The sequence below is a fragment of the Alligator sinensis genome, unplaced genomic scaffold (assembly GCF_000455745.1).
Source record: "Alligator sinensis unplaced genomic scaffold, ASM45574v1 scaffold768_5, whole genome shotgun sequence".
Lineage (NCBI taxonomy): Eukaryota > Metazoa > Chordata > Crocodylia > Alligatoridae > Alligator > Alligator sinensis.
This window is the reverse complement of record NW_005841991.1, coordinates 1,342,860-1,354,931: the sequence shown is the minus strand read 5'-3', so window position 1 is coordinate 1,354,931 and position 12,072 is coordinate 1,342,860. Positions and strand designations below refer to the sequence as shown.

At 42.4% G+C, this 12,072-nt stretch overlaps 1 protein-coding gene across 1 annotated transcript in view; it reads left to right on the top strand.

The window, feature by feature from the left end:
* The window catches only part of GPHN (gephyrin), a 400,537-nt gene that overhangs the window by 333,586 nt on the left and 54,879 nt on the right, over nucleotides 1–12,072 (top strand). The window contains exons 16-19 of the mRNA XM_025201357.1: nucleotides 6,869–6,988; nucleotides 9,767–9,825; nucleotides 10,041–10,194; nucleotides 11,345–11,466. Of these exons, the coding sequence (XP_025057142.1) occupies nucleotides 6,869–6,988; nucleotides 9,767–9,825; nucleotides 10,041–10,194; nucleotides 11,345–11,466 (455 nt within the window). The remainder of the gene's footprint in view (nucleotides 1–6,868; nucleotides 6,989–9,766; nucleotides 9,826–10,040; nucleotides 10,195–11,344; nucleotides 11,467–12,072) is intronic.

Below are 12,072 nucleotides of genomic sequence, written 5' to 3'. Positions count from 1 at the left end.
TTCAGCAGGCATCAGGAGTTGCCCCTGCAGCTTCCTGTCTTCTGTCCTCCACAATATTTTCAGATCTTTGTCTGAACTCCACTCTCTAGTGTTCAGATCTTTTCTTTCATGAGCTGTGTCAAGCAACATTTCATATCTGAAAAGATTCTGGCCTTGTACAGATGTTCAGTTTCTCCTGAGAGCTACAGCTTTCCCAGGACAAACAAGTGTACAGATGTTCAGGCTGTTTCTCCCAAAGTGAAAATAGCCACTCCAGGAGAAAAATAACTTGGATACAACCAGGGTTAAATCACTTCCAGGAGAGTTTCTCCTGAGAGAATGAATGTCTGTACATGCTGACAACATAGACTAACTATGGGCAATCTGGGTTACCCAATCAGGGCTGCCCTATACACTGCTGTCATCTGTTGTCAGGCAGACTAAGGAAACCTATAGCCCATACAGAGTTGTTTGCATAGGCCCTCCCACTGGCTGCACAGTGTCAGCACTGCACTCAGTGTCAGCATTGCAGGCTCTCCACTCTTCAGGACCTCAGCATTCAAACGTCTGTACATGTGGCTCTGGGTAAGTTTTTCTACCACAAGAACAAACCTGGGAGAATTCTCCTAGATTATTTGAATGTGTATATGCAGCCTGTTAGGCACCTCTCAAGGTTAATACATATCCTTCAGTTTCTGTATCCACTGCTCTGCTTTTGTGTTCTCTCATGCTAAGGTCATATCTAGTATTAATACAGTACCTATCACTGTGTTTTCATGTCAGTGTCTATCCTAAAGGAAAGAAGAATGAAAATCCTTCAAGTTGCAAGACAGTATACCTTTGTGTATACCTGAATAGTTATTCAGGAAACAAATGAATAGGTTCAATGTAATGAGGAGCAGAAAAGGAGTTTATAAATATGCAGTCAACAATAATCGTTGTAAAACACCAGGTGCTATGCATAAGTATATTTAGATGCTTTAAATCATTTGAAGTGGACAACTCAGAAAAGAGTCATTATGCTAATTCACCTAGCAGTAAGCTGCAAAAGCATGAATATTTACAGCACATTTTACCATAATTAACCTCACCCATTGAATTCTGGCACTTTTCTAGTCATGTTATGCAACTTGTGGTCCTTCAAGCCAAAAGATAACCCATTAAAATCAGAGGGATTTTTTTTAATGCATCTTACAGTTAACCCTTGAAACCCACTGATACAGGACAAAAAACACTTAATAAATTTAAAACAATATTATAACTTTATATAAAGAATGGTATGTTCATTATACTATAATTAAGATCAAATATATAAGAGCTTTCATTTCTTATGTGTCAAGGCAAAAGCTGATGGTTTTGTTTCTCAAAGTCTCTCTTTCTGACAGTCGTACACAAAATTCTAGATTGGATAGATTATTTTTCTGCCTAGAGAAGGCAAATCATTTTTAACTACTTTTTAAAAGATTTCCAGATAAAATGTACCTACAGCTAATATAGTTGTGGCAGTTTCTGTATCCTTAGGTCAGAATATCTCTATAAATTCCTTAAAAGTGAAGCTAAGTATGAGAGCCAGGGATGATCTATGCTTGTGTCCTACTATGAGTAGTGCATATGCTCTGGGTTTTGCTGGTTTTCACATGGGGCCAGGAAATATTTTCCCTCTACTGCAGCTACATGTGTTGGTGGCAGGAGTTGGGATGGAGGGAGACAGATTTGCATTCTTCAGAAACACTGGCTGCAGCCAAGGCTGGGGATTTTGACAGGTGTGCCAGTGCTTCTGCTGAAATTTAAACCCAGAGGTAACTGGCTAGAGGGTCTTGCCACTCTGCTCAGGGTCAGATTAGCTAGAGTTCATATTTGGGGTTCAGGAAAGAATTTTACCCCATGGTCAGATTGGTATGGAATGGGTGGGGGCAGGGCAGGGGGGTTACCTTCCTGTGTAGCAGGGGGCTGTGGCCCTCTTCCTTGGATCTCTCAAGCATATTATACCAACATTTGCAGCAACAGGACACTGACCACTGTGGTCCCTCTGTATTAACTGTGGCAGGTTAGGGTGTTATGTCTTGTGGTTGTGTTGGAGCTGACTGTGTAGTTTTGCTAATCAGTTAGACAATGGCTCTGTATAGGATGGTTTGAATGAGGCTCAGGCAGGGTGTTGGACTAGATGATCTCTGAAGGTCGCTTTTAACGCTACTACTTATAATTCTGTGCTTCTAACCCACAGAATATCTTCACCGGAGCCATCCAGAGTGCTTACTAAGATGCATAGGAATGACCTAGATTCCATTCTCCAATCACCCGAGACGTACTATAATATGCTCCCTGGATCAGAGGGTTAATGGAACTCTAGGCACAAGATGTCATAATTACAGCCTTTTTAGTTCTCATTTTGCTTGTCCTATTGAAAGCTCCCTTGACCTTAGAAGTCCCAAAACTAAATTCAGCCTTGTCTTGGGGGGTCAATTAACCATTCTAATGCAATGAGACCCAATCTTCCAGCCCCATGGGCCTGATGACTGATGCAGGGTCGGTCTGTAGGCAGGATCCCACACAGGGTTGGTGCTTGGGGTTGGTTTGTGGGTGCAATCCAGCATGCCATCTTGACCCTGGATCCAGCCACACACTAGCCCACCCCACATGCCTAGATCTGGCCACAAATCAGCCCAGCCCTGCATGCCAGCCCAATTCTGCATTCCTAGATCTGGTCACGCACTGGCCTCATCTTTCATGCCTGGATCCAGCTAGACAGTGTCCCAACCCCACTTGCCTGGATCTGGCCTTGCAGTGGTACAATCTGCTGCACAAGGCAATGTCATGAGGCTCCCCATGGCTCTGGAAATTTGGCACCAAGAGGAGCAGCCATTAATGCTGCCACCACTCCCCCACCCAATTTTCAGACCCTTAGGGAGCCCCATAGGGCAAAGGACACAGCTCTGCAGGCTGGGTCTGACCCTTGGATTGGGGCTTGAGCATCCCTGCACTAATACAGCTGATAAAGAAAATTACCCTCCCTCTAGAACTGCCCCAATGTGCTGAGTACATCAGCTTTTGAAGTACACATGTTCCAGATTTAATTTGGCACTTTCGAGAATATCACTACACAAAAACTGATGCAGAAGGATGGATGGAGCAGATGTGCAACTTTGCACAAAAAATCACATTTGCACAATTGCACTTTACTTTTATCTTCCATTTTACTAACAAGGTCTCCCTCCCTCCTTCTCTCCCTCCCTTCCTTCCTTCAGTGACTGTGGCCAAACAATGATTTTGACTGTGGATTTTGAAAAAAAAACATAGTTATAATAAATTTATTGATGATGCAATTTTTTTAAATGTTCACACCATTTATTTCTTGATGCTGCTGTTCATGGATTCACAGACATTAGGGCTGGAAGGGACCTCGTGAGATCATCTGGTCCAGCCCCCTGTCTAAGGGCAGGAAGTCAGCTGGGGTCAAAGGACCCCAGCAAGATAATCGTCCAAGCACATCTTAAGTGTGTCCAGAGTAGGCGCTTGCACCGCTTCTAGGGGGAGTCTATTCCAAACTCTGCATACTCGAACAGTAAAGAAGTTCTTCCTTATGTCCAGTCTAAAACTGGACCTTGTCCAGTTTGTGACCATTGAACCTTGTTTTCCCTGGAGGAGCCCTGGTGAACAAATGTTCTCCCAGGACCTGATGAACACCCCTGATATATTTATAGGCTGCCACCAAGTGCCCCCTGAGTCTACGATTAGCCAAGCTGAAGAGTATCGTGCCTCTCAGCTTCTCATATGGCCTGCTCTTTTGACCTCTGATCATGCATGTGGCTCTCCTCTGGACTCTCTGAGCTTCTCCATGTCCTTTTTAAAGTGTGGAGCCCAGAATTGGATGCAGTACTCCAGCTGCAGCCTCACCAAGGCTGAATAAAGTGGGTCTTGGGTCTTGTTTGAGATGCATTGGTAGATGCAAGCCAGGGTTTTATTTGCTTGGCCGGCTGCAGCATTGCATTGGTGGCTCATATTTATCTGGTGGTTAATCATGATCCCCAAGTCTCTTTCAGACGTAGTGCTACTGAGTGAAGCACTGCTAAGCCTATAGGTATGATAAGAGATTTTCCTCCTGAGGTGGAGCACCTTGCATTTCTCTATGTTGAAGGTCATTAGGCTTCATCTTGCAAGCCTATCCAGGTTGGCCTGAATCCCCAGCCTATCCTCCAGGGTGTCCATGCTTCCCCACAGTTTTGTGTCATCCATGAACTTAACCAGTCTGTTTCTGATGCCCAAATCCAGGCCGTTAATGAATATATTAAAGAGTACCAGTCCGAGTACTGAACCTAAGGGATGCCACTGGTCACCATACGCCATGCTGACTCGTTTCCATCAACAATCACTCTCTGGGTCCAACCACAAAGCCAGTTCCCAAGCCATTGGACCATAAGGTTGTCGAGGCTGCAGTTCCCCAGTTTTGTCATAAGGACATCATGGGAGACCAAATCAAAGGCTTTTTGAAATCTAAGTAAATGACATCAACCTTCCCCCAAACCCCGCCCTCCACCCCCCTGGTCCGGGTGACGTGTCCTGGTCATAGAAGGAGATGAGGTTGGTCAGGCTCAGCCTACCTGAAACAAAGCCATGTTGGCTGTCTCTCAGAATGGCGCCTTCTGTCAGCCTGTTGTTGATGGATTCTTTGATAATTTTTTCCAAGATTTTCCCAGGGATTGAGGTCAAACTGATTGGCCTGTAGTTCCCTGGATCTTCCTTCCTCCCATTCTTGAAGATAGGCACCACATTGGCCCTCTTCCAGTCTTCAGGAACTTCTCCTGAGTGCCACAAGTTCTCAAATATCTGTGCCAATGGTAGAGCTATAATGTCGGCCAACTTGTTTACCATTCTTGGGTGCATTCCATCAGAGCCCACTGACTTATGGATGTCCAGCCTCCCAAGGTGTTCCCTCACAAGGTCTTCACCAAATGTAGGCATATGGTCACCCATACCTTTGTAGTCTTGTGCCCTGTCAAGAGGGGTGATCCCCTTGAGCTGGTGGAAAACTGACGCAAAATAATAATTGAGGAGATTAGCTTTTTCTCGAGTGTCAGGTGTTGGTTTGTTGCAGAATGCTGGCTTCTTAAGAAGTTATATTTTTTCTGCAGAGGGTTTGAACTGTGGTCTTGTGTGGTTATCACAGAACAACTTATTACTGCTGTTGCTCTTGTTCTTGTTGCTGGTGCTATTGCTGCTCTTGTCAGAAACTGGCATGTGGGCAGTCAAAGAGCAGTGATTAGATAAGGATTGAACACCTCAGGTCTGAGCCAAAATTGCTGTCCAAAGAACAAGCCAAGGTCAGGAACCACTGATCTATACCAGAGTCAGGTGACTCAGAGGAAGTAGAAGGATGAGACCCTGCAAAAAGCAAGGCTGGATCATACATTTGGGCAGACAGAATCCAGGCCAGGGATTGGATCAAGACTTAGCCTTAGCAGAACTGCTTAAAGTCTAAAGAAGATACATTGAGCAAGTATCTACTTGCTAGCATTCTGCTCAAACTTTTACAGCTGACTCTAAGGAAAAGGGCTGGTCATCTAGGAGCAGGGTTTAATGCACAGCATGGCCTTAGTCCAGATGCATCAGGCTAACCTATTCTTGCTCCCTGGTACTTACACATCACACTACCCCACTCTTCAGGGAGCATCTTCCAGGCAGTTTTGGCCCAGGTTTTCAGGGTTCTCTTGTACTAGGTCAGGAGTGTGGATGTCATATATTGGCTCTCAGGATTAATCAGTGGGCATATCACCTTCTAATAAGGTACCAAAGTCTTCCCTGAATGAATTCTGAGTCAGGCTTCTCATACCACATTACCTGTATTGTAATGTGGGAATGGAGGATACCCCTCCCCCATCAGGGGAAATTTTTTACTGTAGGGTTTCAAAAGCAATGCAAGGAAAACTGGTTGCAACTTCAACATGTCTGGCAGGCAGAACTCAAATGTGACTGGGGTAATTGGGTGATTATGTCTGTTGGATAATCTAAAAAGATCCCAGGTAACACAAATCCATCTCGCCTGAAAGATATACAGAGGTAAGGATTTTGTGTAGACAACCACACCTAACCCCTGTTGCAAAGCTGGGCTGTCTGATGAATGTTAGTCAGCATAATAGTCATCAGTGTCCTCAGCGGCCTGGAGGTGGTCTTTCAGTTCCTATTGAATTTGATGCAAATGACTGAGTAGCTCAAGCCCATGTGCTACCAGCTCTCTGAAACCTTAGGCACAGGGTAGGGTCAAATTGGGGTTGATAACCATTATTTACAAAACCCAGCTATGTTGTTTGAATCTTTTGCTGAGAAGCATGCCAGTTTTTTACCCATTGTGATCAATGTTTTTGTGGACAACCCTCCACTGAGAACAGGACTGAAACCACTAGCTCATTTCATGCATCCATCATATGGTAATGCATGTAAACCATTAATACCTGAGCCAGATATGAATCTGTAAGTTATTCTTGTTTAATTACATGGGGTTTTTCTCTTATTCATGACAATAATAGTGCATCAACAGTACACGGAAAATAAGCCTTACTATATATGGATGTTTTCATTCCAAATTGTCTCAGAATTTTTAAACACTTTGAGGTTTTCCCTTTCCCTTTTTAAATTTATAAACTCATGAAATCAAAGAAAATGGAGCTGGAAAGGACTTCCAACCCCCCCCCCCCCCCCCCAACTCAAGACAGAATTGTTCCCATCTAAACCATCCCAGACAAATGTTTGTCTAACCTGCACTTAAAAACTTCCAGCGATGGAGACTGCATATCTAAGCATGTTCCGTTGCTAAGCCACCCTCACAGAGAGCTCTTCCTAATATCTAATGTAACCAAGTGAGTTCTCATTTGCCTTTCTTGTTTGTATTTTCCAGCCAACTCAGACTGTGATGCCTGGTCAGGTAATGCGAGTTACAACAGGTGCTCCAATCCCCTGCGGTGCTGATGCTGTGGTACAAGTGGAAGATACAGAACTCATCAGGGAATCAGATGATGTGAGTCATTATTAAAAACTTACTTTGCTTCACTTCTGTTTGCAATAACATGATACCAGGGATTGCAGAGAAAGTCTCAAAAGGAGCAGTATTTCATAACCTTTCTCCTTTTTTTTTGAGACTGGGGTACCATATCCACAAGGAGTCAAAATGACCAACCTCACTAACTCCAATGACCTGACTCCTTATCTTGAAATGTCATAGACCTCTCAATATTCCTACTATAGGTAATATCCTAGTCCATGCAGGCTTACTGAAGGTCTTTTGTCTCTTCCAGTATACTGAAGCAGGAAGAGACAAAAGATGTATTGCACTGAGATGTAGTAAACTTGTTACGCTTTGAGAACTTGCCAATCTATATTAGCAGCATATCTACAGGGAGCCTCAATCATTTATTGGATTGTTGAGGTAGTGGTAATTAAAGTGGTGGTGCTGACAGCCTCTTTCAGTGTTCTTAGCCTGAGTCAATGCATGAAGAAAGTTATTCTGACTTAACTGCCTCTCCTGTTAGTGGAAACATATGATGACCTCTACAGCTTCGGTGCTTTTCCTTATGTTACCAGAACAACAGTTCAGGTAGCATCTCTCCGTTAGAGTCAGTAGGGATCAAACACAAGCTGTCACTGGATTTTATTAACGTTTGCCCTAGACTATGTGACAGTGCCTATCCATCATTTAAAAGGTGGTATTACAGGAAAAATAGAACCTATCAAAATAGGAAGGTAGAGAGAAGCATATTGCCCAAAAGAATATTCCTTCATTATGTAACCAAGAAAAATATGGAGGAGGAAAAGGTTGATGTTTGGCGAACAGAGTCCTTTTCTTCCATCATGGGAGGGAAGAAATGCAACAAATGGTCATGTTAAATATGTCTCTGCCTGGGCCAAGATCTGAGCCTCTGAAGAGAAAGTTTATATAATGCTCTAGATTAGCAAAAGAAATGATGAGAAAAAGAAAGAATTCCCTCTGAGGTTTTTTGATTTATTTACAAGATTTTTGTTCAAGCAAAATAGCCCATATCTTTTGAGTTTCTGGCCACGTATCTTCCATGCAGTTGAACAATCTGTAAATTCCAGACAAAACTATCCAGTATGCCTCTGTAACTCCCCATCCTGTTTTCTGGATTGTGGGCTTTCTGTTGCTTTCTTTGAAATCATCACTAAAATCCTTGTTGTCTCAATAGTAAAGAATCAAACCTCATGAAGGTAGCCCAGTCCCATTATAAGGTTCTTGCCTGACTGCCTCTGATACAGGCTGTGCTTCTAGCTTGGGACTTGAAAACACCTTCTGGGATATATCAGAAATCCCTCTACTTTGTCCTTCAGGTGAGCTTGCCTTCTTCCAGAGTCACATCTAGTGGGAAATGATTTGACTTCACGCCACCAAAAGAAAAATCCCCAGATAATTCTTTATTTCTACCCTTAACTGGAGCTTCCTGTAAATTTTCTCTTCAACTCCTCAGACCTAAGCCATTTTGCTCAATGTAAATGGAAACCATGTTAATCACGCATGTTTTAAGTGGCGGGGACTGTACTACAAGGTTTATACCACTTGGATCCTAAAATGGCAAAGAATCTGAGAAATGGTTCCACCTTCTCTGCCCATTAAGTATTAAAAGACATTCAGAGCATACATATGGCTCCAATGAATACTAGTGGTCAGAAGAATCTGATCTCATATACAGGACCTCTCTGCTGTGATGAAAATAACAGTCAATGGGTCCTTTTAATAAAAGTAAAGAAAAGCCCCACTGACGAGTCCAGCAATGAAAACCAAACTCTAATGTCACATACAGCAGGGTAGTTATTTCTAAATGTTTGTTTGCCTTGCAAAACCCGTGTCTGACTCATGGCTTTGAAGCACTACAAATATGAAAGGCATTGATATAAAACAAAATTCTGCTCCATTCTAAGTATAGTATAAATTCAGTGTTGCTGACAGACTGCCACTTTTCCAGAGCTGAGTATATTTATCACCCACCCACTCACAGGGCGTATAAAGTTAAATATTTATAATACGAATCACATTGTCCGTAAGTTAAAATGTTCAAATGGATTCATTGGTGGTTGAGCAAACCACCAGAGCATTGAAATCTTGAATATGTGAATTCAAAAGCTCTAATAGAAAGTAGGCCTCAAATTTTCCTGCCACTGTCCTATTCAAAGTCCATAAACATGATGTATTAACTACGCTCAGATATGTTCATAGTTCCCAGGAGGAGAAGAGATCTTTGCACTGCATAAATGCAAATAACCCCTGAAAATTTGGACACATGAGTAGTTGGCAAGGTGGATATTTTCTTACTACTTATCCATAACTGCAGTGCCACATTTTTTGCCATGCTTCTTGATTTGTTCCGTAGATGCTATTTCTGAAATTACTTTTGAGCACATCAGAAGGGGAAAGAATTCCCATGATAGACAAAATCAACAAAGAACCTTAGTATATTGCATGAGAAAGATAACTGAACATTCAGTCATAAAACAGGCAAGCAAGCAATGTATTCAAAGCAGGTCCTTTTTGATGAGCTCAGATAAGAAATAATTATTGTAAACTCTTTAACTTGGAGCACATATTGTGATGAGCTCTTGATGAGCAGATAAAGAGAAACTAGGTGATACTTCGGCCATAATGTGACAAAGCAATCATTGCAGCAAACACATCAAAGAGTGGCATGATCATTTGTGAACCATAAATAAATTGTATAGAATGATGAGAAATAAAAGCCGATTAATTTTGTTTAACACATTTGAACTTGTGCAACCTCTTTTTTTATAGGGCACTGAAGAGCTAGAGGTTCGAATTCTTGTGCAGGCTCGACCAGGCCAAGATATCAGGTTTGTTAAAAATCCTCATTTTAAGAATACTTCTTTAAATATACAGTTTACAATATATTTTCAAGATACTGTTTTCCCATAAAAAGCATGGATATTTAAAAAAATATGACTGCCATAGGGAGACGCACTGTTCGCTTGAAACCTGACCAACTAGTGCATGTCATTTTCAATGGTATTCTCTTTTTCTTTCCTTTCTTGTGTGCTATAATTTTCAGACCTATAGGACATGACATTAAAAGAGGTGAATGTGTGCTGGCTAAGGGAACCCACATGGGTCCATCAGAGATTGGTCTCTTAGCAACTGTTGGAGTCACAGAAGTAGAAGTTAATAAATTTCCAGTTGTTGCAGTCATGTCAACAGGGAATGAGGTAAGAAAGTATCTTTTCTGTGTCTTTCTTCTGCAGGCACAGAAGTAGAATTTTGAATAGCAATTCCCATCTTAATTCCAAATGGGCCTGTTTTACTGCAGGTACTAAGCTCCTGTAACTCTCACTTTCTTCTGATGTAGTCAGAGATATTTGAATCTCTAACAAGAACCTGGGTCATATCCATTGTCCATTTGCACTGCTCTAGTGAACTTAAAGCAAACCTTATTTTAGGGACTTCTCAGTAGGCATAGAATTGACATTTCCAGTCCTGACCCAGTCAGTCGTCCTACTGCTCAGAAGGAGTGTTAGCAGTAGAGTCAGGCTTGTAGTGTACTCTGCCTACCCTAGCAATAAGAGCAACTCCTTTTGAATCACTGTCCTCTGTAACTATTCTGGAATAATGAGACAACCTGATTGAGGACTGGCATTTTCTGAGGGGTGCCTTGAGTCTAAAGAGGTTGAAAACAACTGTGCTAGTCCATCGTAGGTTGCCACATTTAAAATCTGTCTAAGTGAATAAACAATAGACCTTATTACTCCTGCATCAGCAGCCTTAGATTAACATCCTTGACTTTTCAGTAATCAGAATCACTCGATATATCCATCAACTTGATTAGTTGCAAATTCAGAGCTTGTGTTTTGATTTATACTATGAGGTTGGTTTATATGATATGAGGAAAAGAAGTTTGCAGACGTGGATCTGTTGATTATGCCAACGCACAATTCAGTGCTGTGCAGAGATACCCAAGTTTGCTGAATAAGCTAGCTCTCCTATCAGAAGCTGTATACATCCATGAGTGCAGAACTCCACCTAGTCTTAATAGCCCTGGTGAGATGCAGTATATATTAGCCTGGGCAGAGTTCCAAGCTCTAGCTGGCACCACATTATGCTATATAGACATACCCATCAAAACAATTGAAAAGGGAATCCTAGAAGAACTTACTTTTTGGCATTACCCGTGACTCAGCCATATATCTTTTAGTTATATGCTGCTGAATAGTCTCTAAACTCTCAGAATCTGCTTAGATCAGTGTATGAAATAACTTACTTGCCATAGGTGCCTGTCAGTAGAAACATTATCCAATCTCAGGAGCTGGAAATTTCAAGTGCACAAAAGTACTGAGGATACTGATGTATGTGGTTTTATAGCTATTGAACCCTGAAGATGACCTCTTACCAGGAAAGATCCGAGACAGCAATCGTTCGACTCTCCTAGCTACAATCCAAGAACATGGCTACCCAACAATCAACTTGGGAATTGTGGGAGATAAGTAAGTACCACATGTTAATAAAGATTGCTATCCACTGACATGTTCGTATGGTGTACTTTAATACACCACCAGTGAGGAAAGGGAAAATCACAAAAGCTACATTCATAATGCAGCTCACCGCAGGTGCCTGAATTTTGTGTTTTTTCTTTTCTCTAGAGTTTAACAAATCCATCCAAGCAGGAAGAGGAATAGTCTTATGAGGATGTTTTTAATAAGTGGTGTTTGTTAGGGCTGTGCAAAATTTTGGCGGCCATTTCATTTTGGATTCAAGCGTTTCAACGGTCAAAATACTGAATCCAAAACGAAACTCAGGGCTCCGAAACAGCTCCAAAATGAAACAGGCCATCTGAAATGTTTTGGAAATTTTCAGGCCCCCCAGATAATACGGAATGACAGCAGGCTGCCGCTGCCAGCTGGTGATAGCAGCGGCTCTGGGCTATTTCTCCAGCTGGCAGCAGCAGCCTGCTGAAACCCCATGTGCAGATCTGGGGGCCATGTCCCCCAGGAAGAGCTGGGGGAATGATCAGAGAGCTGGGGAATCAAACCAGGAGCTCTGGCTGACAGGTGGATCCACCCCAGCTCCCAGGCAGCACATGTGCCCTGCTG